At 45.5% G+C, this 23,681-nt stretch overlaps 1 protein-coding gene across 5 annotated transcripts in view; it reads left to right on the forward strand.

The window, feature by feature from the left end:
* Positions 1-23,681, forward strand: part of MYRIP (myosin VIIA and Rab interacting protein) — a 425,307-nt gene that overhangs the window by 331,680 nt on the left and 69,946 nt on the right. For all 5 annotated transcript variants that reach the window (XM_032271158.1, XM_032271182.1, XM_032271174.1 and 2 more), the window contains 2 exons: positions 10,921-11,074; positions 18,174-18,811. In XM_032271158.1, coding sequence (XP_032127049.1) covers positions 10,921-11,074; positions 18,174-18,811 — 792 coding nt within the window. The remainder of the gene's footprint in view (positions 1-10,920; positions 11,075-18,173; positions 18,812-23,681) is intronic.

The raw sequence follows: 23,681 nt of genomic DNA on the forward strand, positions 1-23,681 counted from the left end.
AAAAAAAAAAAAAAAAAGAGGTAATGGGAGACAGTTCGTAACTGGGTGCTGAGTTGAAAGGTTGAGAATGAAAATGGATTAGGAATTCAGACCAGGGAGGGGCCTTTCCAGTAGGGAGTGGAAAAGTATCCTACCAGATGGAGCAGGGAAGCAGAAGTCCTTCAAAGAGCCTGTCACTCAGACTGGCCACAAAATCAGAGCTGCAGTTCCTGGGCTCACACTGCAGGCATGACATCACCTTGCATTTTGGGTCTTTCTGAAGTAATTTCTTCAAACTCAAAGTGTCAAGTCTTGGGGACCTCCAGAAAATAGAAATCCCCACAGCATCCAGACTCAACTATGAGTCAGTGAGTCAGAGGCAAGAACAGAGAGGTTGGGCTCTGTCTCTGCCACACCTGGGATAGGATTCTGGACTTGCCCTTGACTACTAGGTATGTAACCTTGAACAACGGTTTAGTTTCCTGTCCATAACATGGAGATCATAAGGCCTTCCCTAAAGTATGGCTCTGAAGATTCCTTGTGTGGCCAATATAGTCTTTATTGAGCTTCCCCTATGTGCAAGGGACTGTGCCAGGTGCTTGTATCAATTTGTTCTCACACTGCTAATTAAGACAAACCCAAGACTGGGTAATTTATAAAGGAAATAGGTTTGACTTACAGTTCCACATGGCTGGGGAGGCCACACAGTCATGGTGGAAAGTGAAGGAGGAGCAAAGTCATATCTTACATGGCAGCAGGAAAGAGAGCGTGTGCACAGGAACTCCCCTTTATAGAACCATCAGATCTCATGAGATTTATTCACTACCACGAGAACAGCATGGGAAAGATCCACCCCCGTGAATCAGTTATGTTCTACCAGGCCCCTCCTACAATATGAGGGAATTATGGGAGCCACAATTCAAGATGAGATTTGGGTGGGGACACAGCCAGACCATATCAGTGCTACAGAGATAGTGGTCTCTGCAGATACGGCAGACTCCACCATGTAATGGTGAAACATGCCATAAACAAGTAGATAACAACAACAAATGCAGGGGTACACATTTCAGTAATTGTCACCAAGAGGCTGGAGAGGAGGGAGTGCTGGGGAGAGGTAGATGCTTGGTTATGGAGATGTCAGGGAAAACCATTTTTAGGAGATGACATGAAACCAAGACCTGAAAGATGAGAGATCTGGAGCAGTGAGAGAGATGAGAGATCTGGAGCAGCACTCCTACAGAGGGAACGGCAGGCCTGGAGGCTTCAAGCAGGAAGGAACTTGGCATGTTCAAGAAATAGAATAGTGGTTATGTGGCTAGAAAATCAGATAAGGGGCACAGTGGCAACAGTGGCAGGTGACTAAATGAGATGCAGACATAGTTATTGCTCTATTATTACCGTATTTCTATGTTTTGAAATAAGGGTCACTGTATCCTCAAGGATAGAGTGAGTTATGAGTTATGAGCTGTACTTCACTGTGTTTTGGTCAGCTAGGCTCCAGGCCCAGAGAGCAGAGCTGTTGGCATGTCATGTACCTGCCTGCTCCAGTTCCCTGGCCACCTGCTGCCACCAGCCCAACCCCACTACGGGTCCTCACTAGTGCCCTCTCCCCTTCCTTCCCACACACAGCCAGATGGCATCACCTTGCTTCTCTTCCAAGACCTCAACTCACCCACTAGAACATTTCTGTCTACTCACTGCATCTTGGGGCTGTCTCATTCTTCTTTATCAGAAGCTGAAAACACTTCCTCTGCCCCTGTCTCATTTCCCGTTGCACTAAAGAGACCTCACTTTCCAGAAACAGACCTTTCCTGATTTTTCCTATTTGCATCAGCTGACTGCAGCTCTGCACAGTAACTAAAATTCTCATGTAAATCCCGTGAAGAGAGAGGCCTGGGGGTTGGGGGTGGGTCATCATAGAAAGCTTGAGTAGTTGTGTTAATAATGGAGTGATGGTCAAACATGTATAGTAATAACACAGGACCAATACCTCTTCTTTACATAAATTTTATATGCAAAGGGCTTTCACACAGTGTTTCCTTAGCTCCACATGAGAGCACCCTGTATTATCCCCATTTTACAAAGGAGTATACTGAGTCCAAGCTACTCCAAGCCAGTGGAACTAAGTGGATGCTGGACTGCAATGAAGGTCTCCTGGTTCTAAGCATTTCCTGCACTGGGAAGGTCCAGCGATGGAATGCCTGCTTCTCCACCAGATGGTCGCTGGATCTCCTTGTTGTGCATATGGTTAAAGCTGGAAATAGTGTCCCTCCCACCTCCTAGAGACCAGAGACGCTCTGTGTGTCATTAGAGATGTGGGACAGTGGGGTCTTGTACCGTAATCCAAAACGGTGGTCACAGCAGTGATGACAGCCAATAGTGTTCCTGTCCCAGCAGCAGGACAGCACTGGTGAAAGCAGCTGCACATAAACAACACGACCCTTCCCAAGGGGCATCTCCCGCTTACCACATCATCTCACTAGAACGAATTCAGTCCACCCAGGACACAGGCATGGCCACAGGCTGTTTTCACTGAGGAAGACAGTTAGAGGCACAAGCCAGAGTCTCACGGGATTTCCCTTTGGTTTACTAAAAGAAATACGTCTCAGGATTTTACTTGTTTTATCAGGAAAAAATCTGCCTTGCCAAACACCTGCCTCCTGCACAGCGTAACTCATGGCTATGATTTGACATCAATGTAAAGAGAACTTAAGCATTTATTACTTTTTTTGAAGCAAATAGTAGAATATGATTTATTTCTAGATTATTATATAAAAATAGGGTCTAATGGAAGCCCTTCCCTGAATGTAACATATATTTTGAATTTTCAAAAAGCAACACTTCACAAGATACGTCCACCTTCCCACAACTTGAATACACCTTTGTGGGAATGAGTTGAGAGAGAACCATGCGGCCATAGTTTGGGAAAGCCGCATCAAGGATGCTGACACATACCCTTGAGGGAGCACCTCTCCTGGCATATAAGTGTAACCACCCAGATCATACGCCTGGCAGGGGTGCAGGCACCTTACAGGAGGAACAAGGCCATCAGCTGGCTCTTTGTTACTGCAGCCTTCACCTTTATCTTAGACATTTGATCAAGGAGGTCCCCTCCTGCCCTCTCCCTGTGAGTTCACACCATCCCAGGATTTTCAATACGTAAACAAAATACTTTTGTCAAGAATATTAGGAAGGAAGAAGCATATGTTCTGTGTTCCCCCAATTTATACTTACACTCTTTGCTTGGGGGAGCTGTCCCAAGCAGAGAAGCCTGAATCTGAGAATAAAGAAAAATCTGTTATGCATCCAGCTAGGTCCCTGACACAACTTGTCCCTTTGAGAAACCACTATTTATGACTGTCAGTGGTCACGTGTGTTCTGGATTTTCCACAGCTCAGCACTGGGTGTGTAGTAGGCATCCTGCAGTACAGGTCCATGGCCAATTGATGGCAGAACAAGTCAATTAGTGGGGCTTTAATCGAGGCTAGACTTGAAACTTTCCCTTCAAACTTCCAGGATACCTGTGAAGGAGGAAAAGTGTACTGATTAAGGTCCCAGCAAAAACACTGGGATCCATACACTCATAAATGACCATTTTTAGCTCCTGACGTGGTTTAAAGACAAGCCCTGTGATTAGAGCTTTTTAAAAATGTTATCGAGACAGAGAACTTGCACCATCCCAGCTGTGGTAATAAGAATGCATTGAGTCTTGATTAGTTGGCTCGTTTAGAGAGGCCTATACCAAGTCCTAGCCTGAACACCACCAATGCTTGAAATGGTGAAATAGTTACTCATCTGTCCCCATTGGGCTTCAGCCATCTACATTTAACAGGGCAAGCTAAGGTCAACTACAGAGCCCACACCAGCCAGCCCAGGAAGATGAGCCACAGACACCCCAACAGCAATGACAGGAAATGACCTTCTCTTCATCCCTTCCTCCATTTATCCTTGTCTCTGTCCTGCTGCCCTCCCTTCCCACCCTCAGGCTCCCATTGGGTATGGTTCCCTGTGTCTTGCCCCCCCGTTGGCACTGGCCTGACTTCCTTTGGGCAGGAACCCTCTCACCAGCACCATAGCAGGGCCAGCCCGGTGCCCCCCAGGCATGACACATATGATAGACAGGGTCAGCTTTGTCAAATGCGGCATAAATGTGGCTGGGCACATTCATGTAGGCAAAGCCATGGCTTCACCTGGCCCAAATGCCCTGTGATGAAAAAGCCTAGGCCAGGACAGTGAACCCGAATTTCAGACCACTGGTCTAGGGCTTAAGTCCAAGAGTTAATTTCAGGTACAAGAGTTAGGACCCAAAAGGGATTGACCCTGGCCAAAGCCACTATGTGGCACCCCTCTGGGAACCCCCATTCATATGGAATACAATGCTGGGAGTGCCCCTGGAGATGTGCAGCTGCTGCTGAGGTGAGGACTGTGGGGAACAACCATTGGTTGAGGACCACGCACTGTGTTTGCAAATCACATGTGACTTCTTTTACTCCTGACCACAACATAAGGACATGTATTATTACCCCAATTTTATAGGGGAGGAAACTGAGGCTAAAGCATTAACATAACTTGCCTAAAGTTATACAGGTAGTGATCAGTGGGGTGAGAATCTGAATATCTCGTTTCTGCTCCAAATGTTGATCAAGCTTCTTCCTCTGTAAAATGAGATCAGTGGCTCAGTGATCGCCAAGGTCCCTTTCAGCTGAGAGGTTCTAAGGCTGCACTGTTCAGTATGGTGGCCATAGGTCACAAGTGACTATTTTAATTTAAATTAAATGAAACTAAAACTCTAGTTCATTGGTCACAGTGGCCACATTTCAGGTGCTCAGTAGCACCAGTGCCTGGTGGTGACTATATTGGACAGTGCAGAACATTCCATCATCCATCAAGTTGTATTTGCACAGCACTGGTCTAGGGATTTAGATAAAGAAGAGATGAACAAATGACATAAAAGCAGAAATACAAGGCCAGGTATGGTGGCTCATGCCTGTAATCCTAGCACTTTTGAAGGCCAAGTGGGAGGATCGTTTGAGGCTAGGAGTTCGAACAGCCTGGGCAATACAGTGAGATCCCATCTCTACAAAAAAAAAGAATTAAAAATTAGCTGGGTGTGGTAGCACATGCCTGAGGAGAATGAGGTGAGAGGATCCCTTGAACCCAGGAAGTCTAGGCTGTAGTGAACTATGATTGTGCCACTGTACTCCAGCCTGGGCTAACAGAGCAAGACCCTGTCTAAAAAAAAAAAGTCGGAACTACACATGGACACTGGCTAGAGCCTGGACACAAACCAATGGGCCGAGTTTCAATTCTTATACTTCAGAGTACATAACTGTCCCCACTTTCCTCAAGCTGTTCTCACCTTGGACATGCATCTGCATCACCTGCCCAAGCCCTGCTTTATAGGTCTTGATGCAAGGGGTCAGGGGTGGAGCCTGGTCTTCCATATTACTGGAAGCTCCTGGGTGATACTGACATGATGCCAGGCATAAGGATGGTATCTTTATAATATCTTGAACAGAATCCTGACCTACAGGCTGTGGAGAGCCCTAAGCCTATGACCTCCTGATAGATCCTCTCCTTTTTCTTCAATTCTCCAATGACCCAGACACCTTTGGCTTAAGAAATAACCATGCAGAATCCCTAAACCCCACCAGCACCACCGCTTGGGCTTGATTGCAATACCCAAACTTAATTCATCTTCATCCAGATGGGATTTCTCATCTCTTCTCTTGAAAGAAGATTCAGTGTGAATGCTCCCTTTTTAATTTCCTCCCACATTGTATGCTCTTTGCCAGTAGGGAGGTCAGTGCAACCTGGCTTTCAAAGCCTTAAGATGCAATATCCTAGAAGATAGCAGTGTGGGTGTTATAATTCATTTTATGCCTCTTTGGGTGCGTGCATATAAAAAGACCACTCTGTAATAATATCATGATGTTATTGGCAATAATGATGATGATACCGGGGACCAAATGCTTACCGTATGCCCAGTGACTAAGATGAATCTCTGTTTGGCTTTCTCTGTTATTCTGTCTTTTGTCCCTTCCTATTTTCTCAGCCTTTGTCTCTCATTTCCTTCCTCACATCCCCCCTCTCTCTTTTGAATGGCCATCATATAGAACTAAAGTGTATTTTTTCATTGCTATAATTATCGGATTTACTTTAGTACTTATGTCTGACCCTAAAAACACAAAGCAAAGCCGTGTTTCCATTATGTATGCATGTGACCACTCTTCTTGATTTGCCCTCAAATCTTTGATACTAAAAACATTCTCTCCCTGTTTTTTACTGTGGGCTCTTTGAGAGCAAAGACTATTTTAAAGCTGCGGTTGGTGCCACAGGGAGCCTGTCCTGTTGGTGATGATGATAATCGTAGCAATCATGGCAGCAATCTATGGTTCCAAGGGATATAAGTAGAACACGTTGCTGCAGCCCACAAAGGAGATGCAGCTACTGCAAAGGAAGGTGTAACAAAAGTAACCGATGATCACACTGGCTGTTTTGCCCAGAGGTTCAGGACCACTTGGTTCAGATGGCAAGTCCTGCTTGGGCACATTAACTACAAGTGCATTGTTCCCAGGCTTGCAGCAAAGGCTGTCAGGCACACACCAAGAGAGCATGGAGGAGCATCGACGTGGAATCTGACAGACCCAAGCTAAACACTTGCCTTACCCTTGGCCATCCATATGCTTTGGACAAGTTCTTCCACCCTGACTCGGTTTACTGATGTGCACTTAGTCAAATTGAGTGAGAGAATAGATATGTCACACCAGCTCAGTGGCAACATTTAATAAATGCTCTTATTAGGCTGATATTTATTGAGTGCTTTCTCTGTGCTATACATGATACTGATCCCTTAACATGAGGAAGCTGAGGTTTAGAACACTTGAAGTTTCTCCAAGGTCCCACATAGCAAGAGGAGTAGCTGGTATTACCCACTACTTAATGTATCACCCATAAGTTAGTGCCCAAGGAATAAAGAGGAAGGGCCTGTCTGAAAGCTCAAATTCTCTAGTTCATCAATGCAAGGATTGCTGATGTGCTAACATTCCTGAATCTATGGACCCCCCCTGCAGCATTGCACAGATGTTCAGACACTGTAACTCAGACCAGCCCTTCCAGTCACCACCCCTGCATCTTCTGTGTACCCTAGGATAAGTCAGACAAGCAGAGGTTGTGGGTAGGAAAGAAAAGTGGGCACAGAGGGCTCCGCCAGGGTTATAAGCCAGTGTAATAAGCAAATACATTACTCACCAACGAGTTCAGCCAGAGGCTGAAGTAGAACTAGCTGGGGAATAAAGGCATTGTTCTGGTGCCCTCTGCTGGGCACGTGTTGCTTGTAATGAATTTATGGCAGAACCACGCCTGGGTCTCAGAACTGTCTTTTCCACCCTGGAGACTGCAGGCCACCAGTGTCTTGGGGCCTGCTGGAGACAGTGCTGTTGGGCATTTTGTGATTGTCAGGGTGTAGTTTTTTTCTAGTGTGGAACAACGATTTGCCTGAAATAGAGTCTTTTTATAGCCTGGCATCCCCTGCTCTCTGCTATTGGGACCAGAGAGGGACTTTTCATTTGTTAGTCTTGGCTTTTGTAGGGAAGGAATGGGGGAGAATTTTCATCCCATAAAAAATGGACCCCAGCCACCACATATACACACAAATCTAAGCCACTGCAAAATTAAATATTAAATATTGTTTCTCCTTTTTACACTTATATTCAGTGATTTCCAATGAGAAGCTTGTAGATTTTTTTTTTTTTTTTTTTTGAGACAGAGTTTCGCTCTTGTTACCCAGGCTGGAGTGCAATGGCGTGATCTTCGCTCACCGCAACCTCCGCCTCCTGGGTTCAGGCAATTCTCCTGCCTCAGCCTTCTGAGTAGCTGGGATTACAGGCACACGCCACCATGCCCAGCTAATTTTTTGTAGTTTTAGTAGAGACGGTGTTTCACCATGTTGACCAGGATGGTCTCGATCTGTTGACCTCGTGATCCACCCGCCTCGGCCTCCCAAAGTGCTGGGATTACAGGCTTGAGCCACCGCGCCCGGCCTGCTTGTAGATATTTTTTTAAAGGCCATAACAGTAAATGGCTTCTATGAGGCTGCAATAATACTGCATCTGGCAATGAGGCTGTCAGCTTCATAAGGGCCAGCACTGTGTCTCACAGCCTAAAAACCAGGCTCACACACAAAAGGCCATCCGTGCCCTCATGGAGTTCACTGTGTGGAAGACACAGCAAGTCAGTGCACATCTGTAGGCAGAGCTGTGTGACCACACTGGAGGGGAGGCCTTGCCAAGCCCCAGGTACAGCAGTGCCAAGGGTGTGTCCCTCTTGATACATGCAGGTTTGCCATAAAATGATGTTTTCCTTCACTTTTAATAACTTCACTTGCCAGTTGACCACCATCCTCAAACTCTGTCCTCTCTGAAAGCTGCTCGTTTTCTGTCCGATATTTAGCAAAATCGCAGAATGGCTCTGAATACCTAGCCCTGTGAAAACCTTCAGTGTCATCAACCTGCGTCATCCAAATGGCTCTGAACACTCGGGATAGCGTCCGTGCTTGCTGTGCCCTCACAATGAGGGAGGTGACACTGAGCCGAAAGTCACTTCACACGTGTGTTGGCTTGGCTCTCCTCTAAGTAAAATGTTGCTCTCCAGGATGTAAGTGTAGATGATAGTGAGCTCCTTTTTATTTCTTTCTCTTACTTTCCAATTTTTGTCTAAGAAGTTGGAAAAAAACATAGGCACTCTGAAAACCCATTTTGTAACCATTCACTCAACAGCAAACGTTCATGATTTCCAAGTCTATACTAGTGACTGTGCCAGGGGCTACAGATGTCACTGCTGAAACAAATTGCCCTTAGTTGCTCCACCGTCTAGTGGGGGGCCCAGCTCAGAAAAGAGACGTTTGCAAGAATGCAGTAAAATGTAAGCGTAGAAGAAGCCCAGGACCCCCAGCCCAGCCTGGAGAAGGGGGCAGTTGGTAGATTTCCCACAGGCCATGGCCTGCTTGAATATCTGACAAACGGAAGCTATGGGTGGGAAACCTTACCAACACACAGTGTCTTGAGAAATTGATAAGATGGGGAGAGCTCATCACCACTGTTTGCATTAACCTATGACCATTGCATCAAAAGGCAGGTCTGGAGGCCCATCACGCTCTATCCTCTATATTTGAAGGGATAGAAGCAGGTTGTTAACACTTGGTTCACAGCTTTGGGGGTTCCATATTTGTTCTGTAAGCCCACCTTCCTCCTGGATAACCCCAAGGTCTCCTGGGGGAAGTAGAGGTTTCCTGTGATGCTTTCTGAATCTTAACTGGTCTGCACCACCATTCTCCAACAGAGTGTACCAGACGCCTGTATGTGAGGGCTCCTGGGCCCTAGCCTGGCCTGTTACAATGGGATGCTGGGTTTTGATCCTCCTCAGTCTCTGTCTTTCCTTAGACTGGTTCAGAGTGCTTGGGAGGCAAGCCCACTGAGGGCATCTTCCTCTTCCCAACCCCTCATCTTAAAGCTCAGTCTTGCCACCCAAGTGTCCTGTGCTCATTTCTGCTGTCTTTCTTTGTTATTCTCTCATACCTTTTTTTTTAAGCTACCATTTATCATACAGTTTACTGTGAGTGCAGGGCAAGGCTAAGTTTCCACATCTCTCTAGGAATTCAGTCACTTGGCCAAGGTAGTATAGCCAAGGTGGTCAGGGAGCCCAGGCACAGCTGACCCTGGGGTCCAGCTCCAAAGCACCCCACTGCCCTGCCCAGGGTGGCCAGGGAGCCCGGACACAGCTGACCCCGGGGTCCAGCTCCACAGCACCCCACGGCCCTGTCCAGGGTGGCCAGGGAGCCTGGACACAGCTGACCCCGGGGTCCAGCTCCACAGCACCCCATGGCCCTGCCCACAGCTCTTCTCTGAGAGAGCTTGCCTTCTCTAGAGAGCTTGCCTAGGTGCCTGAGGGAAAGAGAAAGTGAGGAAATGAGCACGTTTTGCACTGGGACAGGAGGGAGTGGGGTCTGCTGGTGCTGACATCAGCCAGCAGGTGGAAGCCCACTGCAAAGGGGCCTGAGTTTCAGATCAGGACATTGTTTAACACTGTGATCACAGATGCTTTTGGTAGCTTTGTGAGTATGCCCTTTCCCTTCTAAGATTACTAATGTAAAAAGAACAAAATAAATAACCAGTAAAATATAATTCCTTCATTAAATGGCAAAGGAAAACTTGTCTCTTTCTGTTTGATAAAATTCTCTATACAACATTTGAGCTTCACAATACAACATATATATATATATAATGCATGTATATAATGTATATATGTATATGATGCATAGATATAATGTGTATATATATATATAATATATATATATAATGCAGTTCAAATGTGTTCCTGTCAGTCATTTGAATTTCCATTTCTGCCACTTTTTCTTAGGTTAGAGTTTGTTTTTTGTCCTTTAATTCAGGGACTACATGAGAATATGTTGCAGTAGTCCTTTGTTGTGGACAGATCATACCTAGCTCACTTCTCTATTATAGCATGTACATTGTGCTATAACTGTATCAACGCTGTGAGAACTCTTCAGGTTTGGAGGTCTTTGAGGAGAAGATGCTTTCCATTTTACATGCCCTAGAGCAACTCATCACGCAAAGTTGGCCCTGAGAAATATTGGCCACAAAAGTAGTGGATAAGGAAGAACCATACGAGAGCTGGCCCCATAAGATTCCACTACATCTCATTCTGTCTGCTAGGCCTGGCTGACTCACAAGGGGATAAACATTTGTGCCATTACATGGCATTATATTCTGATTTGCAGTTTTTAAGGCTCACACCAGAAGACCCATTACCATTAAACATGTTTTCTCCATACTGTACAGTGTCTGCCCCCAAAAGCTGAAGGCACACCTCCCAGGTACTGTTCCTTATGAGCTCATTCCTTCCTCCCTTTTCTTTCCACAGCGGTCCCAATCTGCCTTCTCAGTCACTGGAGAAGATGCCCTGAAGACCCCTCCAGTGGAGGCTGCACCAAGGCAGCCAAGGGACCAAGGCCAGCATCCGAGAGCTGAGTCTGCTCTGCCCAGCTGGAAGAGCGTGGACAGACTGGATGAAACAAGTAACTGTTTTAAGTAGCATCTGGTTGGTCTGTGGGTTTCAGTAGTGTGGTTTGGAGGCTTCTCAGCTATTGCATGGCCACTCAGCTCTTCTTCCCATAAGTCTGAACTGGCGTGTGTCTCTCTGGGCCACCAAGTCATGAGGCCTCCAGCACAACACACAGTGTATATACTGTGATTATGTTCTCCACCCAGGCAGTTTTCTTAGCTGCTCTGGCAAAATGAAGGCTCTTAGGGTGTCATCATATTCTATGGTCTGTGATGAGACCTATGGGAGGGGGGTGGGAGGCTCCTGGACAAGTATGTTCAAATCACTCTACTGCACACCCCACTTCAGGTGCCTGTTCTCTGTGGACTAGGAGAATGTGTCTTATGTAGGCCAGGAGCATTAAACCAACCTCTCATGGCATTTCAGCTTTCAAAGGAATTTGGGTCCTAGCATAGGTCTGGTTTTATGGATGTCCTTTCTGAAACTGTAAGTTAGTTAGGGTGGCATATGCACTAAAGCAAGTAAACTGAATATGTAAGCGGCTTAATGCAATTATTTTCTTTTTCATCATACCACAGTGCAGTACAAGCACCCCTGGCTGGTGGAAGGCCTTCAGAGGCCAAGGTACAAGGTTCCACCTTGTGGCTCTGTCATCCTCCAGGGCCTCTGAGTCTTTTGTGGGCTTATCCACATTCAGACAGCAGACGAAGGAAGGCAGAATGGAAAAGACAGGCACCTGCTTCTTAGCCATCTCAGCAGGGAGGGCTCCCACCACTTTCACTCCCAGCCTTTGGACAGGAACTCGTCGTATGGCCCCACCTCAATGCAGGAGGCCCTGAGAAATGGCATCCTGGCTGGGAAGATGCATACCAGTAACACGGTTGGGCCATGAAAGAGTCTTTGGTGGGCAGTTGTACATCCCTGGCTGAGGGACATCCTGAGGATGGCACTGCTGTTCGCTGGCACCTCTGCTCTTGCTGCTTCCTCCCCATAGAATGTCCTGCCTCTATGTGGGGCAAGTCAGCTGCCTCTTTAGAGACTCTTCAACGTGTGAGCCTTTTTGACATGTGGTCCTTTATAAAGCTGTTGACTCACGTAATCCCTTAAAATGAAGGGGCTCAAATGAACTCACTCATTTTCCTAAAGTCTCACATCGGAAGACCCTGAGATGCTTGGACCCATCACCACAGGTGACAGCTGAGGGCCATGAAACCCCAGTGCTCAGGGGGCCTCTTGGTCTACACGAATGTCAGAATAAATCCTCCCCCAACCCCTGCACCGGTCTAGTCCTCTCTTCCTGTGTCCTGCATACACACACTGTGAAGGGAGGCCAGGCATAGTTGTCTTCACATGAAGAAACCATAAACAGTATTCTCATCCCATGGCATATCATATCTACACCCCTTTCCTGAACAACAGAAAAGATTAACAGCAGCTTAGCCTTCCTAGTAATAAGCTTTTAAAGATTCTGCTATTATTTCTACTGTAAAAGGGAAAAGATTTAACCAACGATTAGAGAAACAAAACCCATTGTTATCACAGTGCAAAGTATTAGAAAACATTAAATATCTTTTAACTGTCATTCTAAAGATTTACCAAAAGAGATTATATTAACCTTTTAGTACCTATCAATAGAACCTGCAGGGCCATGACTTTGCAGAAATTCTGCAGCACATACACGTTTCTTTACTTGTGTATATGGTGTTTGTTTGGGGGTTTTAAGTGCATTTTTCTTTCTAGATATGTCTTTCTTTCCTCCCTCCACCCTCCCAGTCTATTCATATTCACATTCATTCATTAATTCATATTCTCGCTCGCTCTCTGTCTTCTCCCTCGTTTTCTCACTTCGCTTTCCTTCTCTATGGATTGCACACAGAGATGGGACTGTTAGATTCCACAGAGCACATGAGAATACCACATAATAGAACTTCAATACACAATACCTAGCTTTTTAAAATCACTTTAAAACATACAGATTCCATATGTAGGCACTATTTTATTTTTCCTCCAACAGCATTGCTAGACACAGTCATTATTTGGTTTTGCAGGTAAGAATATTGATGGACAGTGAAGTTAAGTGACTTGTTCAAGACCCCACAGCCAATGTAAGCAAAGCTGGTCCTTAAATCCAAACATCAAGACTCCAATTTGCAGGCTTTCAACTCTTGCATTTTAAGTGTCTCTCTACCATACAAATAAACAAAAACTATCATTTCAAAATCCAGACTTGCAAAGTGATAAATGTGTAGAATATTATACAAACAACTACTACAAGATGCTGTATTTCACAAAATAGTTTCCAACTGGATTATGAACATTCATAATAAATTTGCAAAGGAATTTTGTTTTCAAAACATGATTTTGTACATAATCTTCTGTAAAATTAGGCACTCATAGGTAATTTTTCAGTTGTATATAAACATAAAACTTAGTTCCACAGCATGACACACCCAAAAAAAGACTTTACATTCTGCTCAAAAATCCATGCTCTCTCAGGATGAAGATTTAAATTTTTTGAAAAAGGACTTGGGTGGAAAACTTCTGGTTTTTCTGAAGAATTTTTAGCCCTTGACATGCCAAACTGTCCATGCCAGCCTCAGAGGTCTTGAGGGATGTCTGAAACATTTAGCAGGAAGCAGATTATTCCTACAGGCATTGCTCAGTCTCAGTTGAGCAGGAACGTCAAACAGAAGAGTCCCGGGGGTGGAGGTCATCTTAGAAAGTGAATGCCCACTGGGCTATATGTAGCAGCTGTGTTTATGCCTCTGAAGAAGGGTTGATTCAGGAGCCTGCTAGTGCACAGCTGGGGTTAGTCTTAGGGACACTGGTTTGGGTAAACCATAGTAACTCTGCTTTCAGTCTTGAGAGTGCCTATAGCAGTTAATGGGTTTCTCCCAAATGCATTTTCACTTTGTAAACCTTGATTGAGCATCTACTGTATACACTGCATGTGCTCAGTGTTGGGGAAATAAAGATTGGGGAATTGTCACTGCTCTGGGGCCACCACTGAACGTTAGTTGTCTGCACGATAACGGAAGAGCAGGAATTTGGAGAAAGGAGAGGGTGGGGGAGCAAGATCCCCAAGGGGTGTTCCTGATGGACTGAGAGACTGTGGTATTGGAGCGCAGGTGCAGCTTTGATGATGGAGATCAACAACCACCGAAGTTTCCACACGGTTGGGTATTCAGGGAGCCATCTGTGTTTTTGCTAAGAAGACTGAATTTTTGCAGAGGTAAAAGTTGGCCAATGTCTAGCTTCCACAGAGGCACAAGGCAACCTGGGGTTGTAAAACACAGGAGAAAGGGAGCTGGCAATGGGCTGAATTCCATCTCCAAATATGGTGGGTGCTAGAGCCCAGGGACCACATTTACAACAGGGTCAACCCTGGAGCTGGGTGCTGAGTGGCATTATCAAGGGATTTCCTTCTTTGGATTCTTCCAAGGGCCCCAGGAGAAGCTGTAGACAGCAGTGCTCATTGAGAGCTGCACATCGGGAGCCCCATCGTCCCTGCAGCCTTTAGTGCCTGTTTTCATTAACAAGTAGTCTTCATGTTCCCAGGATGGGACACAAAGCTGGCCAGGGGCTAGCAGTGAAGAAGACTTGGCTCTGCCCTCCAGGAGCTGATGGTCAGGATTGAGGGGTGGGGTAGACAACTGAGAAAATAAACTATCATATAGTTTGAGTGTTAAGCAATAAAAGATGTTGGCAAAGCTCAGAGAGCAGAATAGCCAGCTCCTTGAGGAAGGAAGTCCAAGCACAGGCAACTGACGAGCAACGTGTGAGTTGTCTTGAAGACAGTCCAGAGAGCAGCCTCAGTGACAGATTAGAAGGCCCAGAGGACTTTGCCTTTCTTCTCAGAATGAGCACTCAACAGCCATGCTCGGAGTCCGCTTTGCATCATGTGGGTATTTTGGTTTGACTTCCACCAGAAGCAGACCCTAATATCCTCATATAAGAATCTGAAGACCTGTAGTTTATTTGGGAGGTGAGCCCAGAAAACACACAGAAAGGAGGAGAAACGTGAGACAAGGAAAGAAAATCAGGCAATAAATGACTTGTTACTAAGCAGATGGCCACTGTGGGTGGCCGGAGCTTGACCCCACTGGGGACCCTGGGAGCCAGTGTAGAAGACTCACCTGCCTAACAGGCAAGAGAGCTGGGATGTTTAGCCACCAGCTCGCCTACTCACTGGCTGAGGGCTGCTCCCAGGAGGTGATGAATCCTGGGTACTTCCACCCTGCCCCTGGGGCAGGCAACACAGGCTCCAGTCGCCTGAGCAAGCCTCAAGTGAAGACTTGCAAGGGCTGGCAATTGGAAGTCCAGCTGGCATACACTGAAGTGGTGAGGGCCAAGGTTTAGGGTAGGGCACCCACAGAGCCTGCTACAGGAAAATTCAATATAACTACTTACTAGTCCCACACAGCCTCATTAGCATTCCTGAGGAACCCTTACCCTGACTGACACTCTCCAGACACAGCATTAGGAGAATGCCGGCAAACAGAAATACTTTTCTCAAGAGACCTGCTGTTACCAACACCACAAGTAGAGCCCAATAATAAATGGTAATAATAACCCTAGTAAGCCACTCTTCTGAATAACTCCATTGCCAATGAAAATAGTGTTACTGTATAGTTATTAATATGTAATACTGAATAGTGCCTATCAGATACGTATCTCTTTTCTGTATACATACATATGGAGTGCATGGGTGTTAATTCATAACCAGGTGTTAAGTACTAACGCTAAATCCAATTAAACAGATATAAAATAAAAATAGCTCAGGGCCCTAAGTATAGCAGGCACTATGATTGATGCTTTGCATGTGTTATCTCAAAATAATCCTAATGACAGCCAAAGGTGGGTCACACTGACCCTACTGTTGGGCAAGAAAGTAGAGCCGAGGTGCTCTCTAACCAGGGTCACCTACTAGTAAATGCAGTGGCTGAGGATCAGCCCTGCACCTGCTTGAATCCAAAGCTATTCTTTGCCCTACACTAAAGCAGCTTCCTTCATTTATAGAGAAGGGGAAAGAAGCCATCAGGAATTAATCCTCTTTCTGAGCAGGCATGTGTAACACACTCATGAGCATCCCCTCGTGCAGTCCTCTGACAACCCATTAAGATATTAGCTATATCCTTTTCACCAGTCAGAGAACCGAGGCACACAGGATCACATCGCTGCCTGGTGACTGAGTAGGGCTTCCTCTCAACTGACTTAGAGGCCACTGGTCTTTCCAAAACCTGGCTCTGGGACAGAGCAGGCTAATTTCCTCTAAGGATGAAGAGATGCCTGAGATCCAGGCCCTGCCTCAGGGACCTTGTCCTCATGCTCAGCAGGTGTGTGACAGCCAGAACACATGGAGGAACATGGAATGAGCCAGCCAGGCCCTCATACCAGGAGAGCTCAGAGAGGAGAGGCCATGTCCAGCAGGGAGATGAGAATACACTCCAGGAAAAGGCCATTCTCACCAGTGAGATGAAGTGTTGTAGGTTTGCTAGGGCTTCACTACATGCAAATGGTGGAGGGGGACACTGAAGGCAGGAGCAGCAGGAGAAAGGCCAGTGCGTGGTCTCAGGCTTCTTGGAGGCCACTGCTTACGTCAGCCCACTGCCGGGGCCCAGCATCCTCCTCATAAGAGAGAGCCCCACTTCCTGACTCTCAAAATAAAAAGAACTCGATGTCCTGCCAGTCTGAGCTGCAGTCAGGCAGTGGAAGTGGAACTGGGTCGCTGTTGAAAACATATGTTCCACCAACATCTGAATTCCCCCAAGGCTGTGGTTCTGAAACAGGCTTAGCAGGTACAATGCTCTGTGGGCAGCACTGTGAAATACTGATAGCTTTCATTTCATTATGTGGAGCAGTGGCAGTTTAACTGGTAGAAAAGCTGTGTGTTTTAAATAGCATGAAGGAGGACTCTGCCTCAAGGTCCTACTGCTGCAGAGCTTTAGCTGCTGCAGGCCTTCAGCCCCGAAGCAGATGTCCACACCAACTTGGGGAGTGGTTTCTTCAAAGCCCAGAGGTCCTCATCACTGCCCCCAGGCAGCGCTGCAACAGTCCTGGTTGAAAAAAAAAAAAAAAAATGATAGCTCCTGCTGGCAACTGCTGCGCCTGAGGCCTCAGTCCTGGGCCAAGTACCCATAGCTAAAGGAGCAGCATGTCATCTTATTCCCACCCCACAGACACTTGGGAAGAAAGCATTTTCCTGTTCTCCTTAAACAAGACAACCATTTTTTACCCATCCACCCTCGGCATGGAGATCAATCCTTGGGAACATGCTCTTGGCAGACCTGAGCCCAGTTTAGACCACTCCAGACCATAGTCACGGCCTGAGAGCTGCTCCGGCTGCCCTTGCATGGTGCCTACGGCTGGCCGAAGGCTTCTGTGGCACAGTCAGTAGCCCAGAGCTGCCTCAGAGTCAGGTAGAGGATGCACCTCGAACTCACTCTACAAGTTAGCAGCTCTGTGACCTTTGCCAAGTCACTTAACTTCGCTCACCATTTCCTCATCTGTAAAATGAGATTGGAAATACTAAAGCTTTTTGACCTCAAGCACTTTCCAGAGTGAGGCATGTTCCTTGAGTTAAAAATAGACCTATATGCCTATCTCAGGAGCCTGTTATGAAGCAGGATCTATAAAAGTACCGAGAGCAGATGCGTTAACCTCTGCGGTATGCCAGGGCAGGCAGTGGGATTGTTTCCTATCAGTGAGGGGAAACTGAGGATCCAAGAGACAAAATTGTAGCCCTAGGTCAAAGAGCCAGAAGCTCGTGCTTCCACCTGTAGCCCTGTCCCCTCCCCTTCCAAGTGAGCCCAGGGCAGGAACAGGGCCGTGCTGAGAAGACTGAGGTGACATCAGCCCAGGTGGACTGAAACGGGAGCCAGATCTCTGAGTTTCTCTCCTTCTGTGAAGCACTGGGACCCTGTGAGCTTTCAGGGGATTCCGTGGGGACCTTTGAACTCTGCCCACCAATTGGGTTTGCCCTTCTGGGCTTCCTAAAGGCAGCTGCCCTCTAACACCCCCACGAGCCACTCGGGGACGTGACAAGTGGCAGCCTCACCTTGCATTAAAGTGATAACAGCCCCTCTCTGCTTTCTCTATCTCTCCACCCACAGACCTGGCACCAGTTTTGCAGAGCTCCGACGGGAACTGGGTGGCCCTGAAGGATGGTGCTCCACCCCTAACCCGCCTACTGGCCAAGCCTAAGAGCGGGACATTTCAGGCCCTGGAGGTGGCCTCCAGTGTGGCATCTGCCTATGATGAGATGGGCTCCGACAGCGAGGAAGACTTTGACTGGAGTGAGGCCTTGAGCAAGCTGTGTCCCAGGCCCCGGGGCCTGCCCAGGGACCCCCAGCCTCAGCCCACACAGGCCCAGAGCTCTGACCAAGGCCTCATGGCTGCCTCCCCAATCTCTGCAATCTCCCCCAACCCTGAGGCCATGTGCTCTGACTCGGAGACCTCCTCTGCGGGATCTTCCCGAGAAGTTGGGCACCAGGCCAGACTGTCCTGGTTACAGAGGAAGGCCCCCAGGAACCCTGCAGCAGAGAAGATGCGCCTACAGGGAGAACTGGATGTCAACTTCAACCCCCAGGCGGCTAGCAGGGAGACCTCAGATAGCAGCGAGCCAGAGGAGGCCCCCCACACCACAGACCGGCGGGCCAGGAGGTGGAGAAGAGCCCGACTGGGCTCAGAAGAGCCGAGCAAAGAGCCATCCTCCCCCAGCGCCCAGCACCGGGATCTGGACACACGTCAGGTAATAGAAATGCATGCGTGCAAATGCACACACACTCTTTAGGTAGGAAGTGCCCTCCTCCAAGCACGAGTGGCATAGAGAGTCCTGGGTTTGGAATCCACAGACCCAGATTCTCATCTTGGTTTTGCTGCTAAGTAGCTGAGTGACTCCAGACAGGTCACATCAACTCTTTGGGACTCCAAGTCCTCTTGGGAGATGACAGCCTAGAATTCAAAGTGTGGTTTGTGAAGTGTGGCCCCCAGACCAGCAGCATCAGCACCACCAGGAAACTCATTAGAAACCTGCAGAATTGGAGATCCTGGGCATGGGGCCTAGCTGTGTCTGTTAGAATAAGGCCTGCTGTTCACTGTACCGTGCACTCAAGTTTGACGCCACCAGCCTTAGGTGTAGGGTGAGGGATCCAGAGTCAGGCTGCTTGGGTTCAGATCCAACTGTGTGGCCTAGGGCAAGGCATCTCTCTAGTTCTCAGTTTCCTCATCTGTAAATGAAGATGGTATTAGAACCCACCTCAAAGGATGTTCGTGACAAGTGAAAGAAACATTTATAAAGAGCTAAGCTCTGTCTGAGTGGTGACACTAGGGCTCAGTAAACATTATTTCAATGTTCTGTGATTCTTTAGTCCACAGCAGACCCCTTCTCTGGATCCTTGGTGGTTCTGCCACATGGTTTAGTTCATGAAAAATGTGACCAAAGCCATGAATTCAATCCCTTTACAAATGCACTTGTGTACACACACACACACACACACACACAAATGGTTTTGCTTACAATTTCAAATAATTCGTGGGCTCCCAACAAGACTAACTTTATATTCTCTAAATACACCCTGCTCATTCCCAGCCCTGTGCCTTTGATTGTGCTGTGCCCTTGCCCTTTCCCCACCTCTTCAGGTGAAGACTGCACATCACTGTCAACCCAATACCACACTGTGCGGAGCCCATTTGCCATGCCCTGTACCCTTAGTTTGGCCAGAAACTGTCCCCTGTGGCTGCAGACAACTCATGCAGGTCCAAAGATATGGACCAAGATTTCACCAGTGTCTTCTACAAGATGTTCTATGAATGCCTCAGACACATCCCTGGTCCTGAGGCCCCCATGAAGATAAATGTGGACTCAGGTCCTCAAGTCACAGAATGTGGCATCACTCCTGACTGACCTGCTAACATATTGCCTAGCAAGGTCTTTTATTTAGTCCAAGCCTTCATTTTCTCCTCTGTAAAACAAGATCATTAAAAAGCTATCTCATGGGGTTGTTATGATCATAGAATATTTGGCTTTTTTCATAAAAGGTTTGGTTCAAGGGTGAATCATTACTGTCTAGCTCAAGTGGACACTGTTGTCCAGAAACGTGGAATGACTCGCCTCAAGGGACGTTCTTGAGGGTTTGTCTGCATGATTCATTTGCAGGCGTAAAATGCCACATCTCCACCTCAACTAGATACCTGAAGCTTTCTGTTTATTCTGAAGTGGCTTGAAATTGGTCTTCTAGTGCTAATCTTTGCAAGGCATTGATAGAGAAAAGGCACTGCCCCTGCCTCCTGGGGAGTGCCCTTGAGCTAATGGCAGTATCCACTCCTCTCCACTAGGTGGGGATGGTGCTGCAATTCCTGAGACATCAAAACCCTGATGTGTTTTTTATTGTTAATTATTATGATTTTTTTAATGCAGGCTCTTGGGCCCAAGCAATCTTTCCATCTCAGCCTCTTAAAGTGTTGGGATTACAGGCGTGAGTCACTACACCAGGCCCTCACCTTTCTAATTCTCCCTTCAATTTCATTTACTAGGGCAGTTTTCTTCTCCAAAATTATGCATTTAAATTATGTACTTACTTTTTAATTACATAAATACATGAATAAAAACAAATGAATATAGTATAATATATTTAAAAAATTAACATATACAGATGCAGTTCCCCTTGACCACAACCCTAAATCCCTGTCATCTCCACCAAAATGACTACAAGTGCATTGGGTGTGAATCCATGCAAATCTTGTGCATTCATACAGAAAGTACATTTAGAAATACAGTTCAGTGACTGCGTCTGTGTTTTAGCAAAATTGGCAACATGCCATCCCTGTGCTTCTACTGCTTTCTCCTAACAGTGAGAGAGGTGTCACTGAGGCATCACCGACTTACCCACAACAAGTGAGTTCAAAAACAGTCCAATGACCACAACCAAGGAGGTTTTAAGGAGGGAATTTTATTGCCTGCAACAAATAAGGAGGACAGTGGGGATAGCTCCTCAAAGCAGCACCCTCCTGAACAATGGTGTTAAAGGAGCTTTTCTTGGGCTGGTTAGCTGAGTCCTTGTGTACAGAAGTGGAGTAAAAGTAGCACTGGTGCTGTTGCCCATCATGCTTCTACATAGTAGCCTGTATAGAAAATGAGGAATAAGCTCCTCCCTGGGAGGAAAGTTCACCAAAGTTCATCTCCAGCCCCAGCATCTCTGGATCCAACCAGTTTTTGTTTTTTCCTGGACTGAGCTTTTTCCTGGAACTTTTTGAAACAATAAGAACTGAAGGTGCAATAGTAACAAGTGGGTACTTTTTTTTCCACAGTGCATATCCAAAACCCCCAGGACCCAAGGTAACAAGGCACACAGACCTAGGCATTCAGCCTCCAAAATATTTCATCAGAATGGTGTATCAAAGGGGGACTGTGGGGGTTGAGGAAGTCTATCCGGGTGTGCAATAAGGGATGCATTGTCTGGAGAGAAGTTTAAACAATATCAGATCAAATAAAAGTCGGTCTTATTTTCACCTTGCATCATATCCATACAATTCTAAGCAATGCTAGTGATAACATATTCTTCCCGCCTGGGTCAGTGGCTGCCAACACCCAACTCCTTGACCGCCTTGGTTCACCACTGTTCCATAATGCTGGGTATTTAAAGACTTTTTCAGTTTCTTGATTTTACAAACAATACCACAGAGAATAGGATATTTAAAGAGTTTTCCAATGTTTTGATTTTATAAACGATACCGCAGAGAATATCGAAACACAAACCTCTTTATACAAGTACAAGAAGTGGAACTGCTGACTAGAGGAGTATATGGGTCTTTAGTTTTAAAATAGACTTGCAAATTAAGATTTCACCAGTGTCCAAAACTTCCTAGCAATTTACATAGCCATAGCAGTGTGTGAGCATGTTCTCTCATGTTGTCAACAATAGTGTTGTCAGTCTGCTAAATTTTTGCCAATTTTATGTGAAGGCAAAAAACATTCTCTTTGACTAACATTTTTATAATTGCTACTGAAATTGAGCATTTTTCCTGTGTTTAAAGCTACTTGCACTCTTCTTTCATGCATCCCACTGGCCTTGATACGCAATTTACATTTATGTTTTCATCTTATATTTTATTGGACTATTTGTCTTTTTCTTGATTTTTAGAAATTAGTTTTATTTTCTAATTATATAATAGATTTTAGTTCTTCGATGGTTACACGTGAAACCATTCTCTTGTCTGTCATTTTTGCCTTAAGTATATTTTACATACAAAATTTTTTGTTGATAATAATTTATCAATTATTTTTTGTTATCAGTTGTTTCCTTTATTATTGTTGTATTTGGTGCCTTTAAAAGGCTTTAAATTTGCAAGGTTATAAGGACTGTTTTCCCATTTTTTCCTAATCCTTTGTAGCTTTCTATTTTCAATTTAACCCTGTAGACCATATGTACTTTGCCTTTCTGGGTGATGGGGGATAAGATCTAACCTTCAAATTAAGCATTTGTCACCAAATTATTACTAAATAATCTATCATTTATCTGATGGTTTCAGATGCCCCTTTAGTATATTTTAACCTCCTTTTATTTCTGTGAGCCAGTTTGTTTACTTTCTATTTTGTTCCATTGATCTAGAAGCCCTATTCCTGTGCAAATACTATTTTATTTTAATTATAATAACTTTAGAATATATGTTGCTATCTGATGGATGGTGTTCACCATCGTGGATTTTGTTGATGATTATATCATTTTCTAAAAGTTTTTTGGCTTTTCTCAGTCCTTCACATAAATGATTTGTTAAAACCTGCTTAAGTTGCAGAAAAGTCTTTAAGTTTTGACTGGAATTGCATCAAATGTATGTTTCTACTTGAGAATAATTTGTATCTCTATAATATTAAGCCTTTCCTGTCAAGAATGTGGTACTTATTCCCATTTATTTACTTTCAGTGAAGTTTTATGGATTTTTGTTCAGAGCTCTTATACTTTTTGTCAAGTAATTTTTAATTATCTTTTACATTGTGTTGATAAGATTTTATTTATTGCATGTTCTAATTGCTTTTTGCCGGTGTATAGAAATTGTTGATTTCACATTTACGTCTTATAACTTAGTTCCCTAAGGGATTATCTTCTCAGTTCTAGTAGTCTTTCAGGTGAACATCTTAGCTGTTCCAGATAGATAATCACATTGTCCACAATTAATGACACTTATCTTTTCCTTTCCATCATGTATACTTATTTCTCTTGCTTGTTTTATTGCATTGGTGACAACTTATGCTACACTGTGACATTGTAAGGACATCTGGCATCCTGCCTTTGTCTTGCTGCTGCCCTTAGTGACCTGCTTTCAGTGTTTCACTGTTAAGTGTGATGCTTGCTCTAAGTTTATTAGATATTTTAAAGAATATCTAATAGAGATATAAATATTATATCAATATCTAAAGAATAGAGAAATTATCTATTCCTGGCCTACTAAACAGTTTAGATCAGGAATGTGACTGCTTTTTGGCAGTAGATGATCATGGGCTTTTTCTCTTTTTATTTCATTTTATTTTATTTTTGAGACAGTGTTTTGCTCTGTCACCCACGCTGGAGTGCAGTGGCATAACCACGGCTCACTGCAGCCTCGACCTTCTGTGCTCAAGCGAT

The sequence above is a fragment of the Sapajus apella genome, unplaced genomic scaffold (genome assembly GCF_009761245.1).
Source record: "Sapajus apella isolate SASKATOON/1434 unplaced genomic scaffold, GSC_monkey_1.0 scaffold4, whole genome shotgun sequence".
NCBI classification, from domain to species: domain Eukaryota; kingdom Metazoa; phylum Chordata; class Mammalia; order Primates; family Cebidae; genus Sapajus; species Sapajus apella.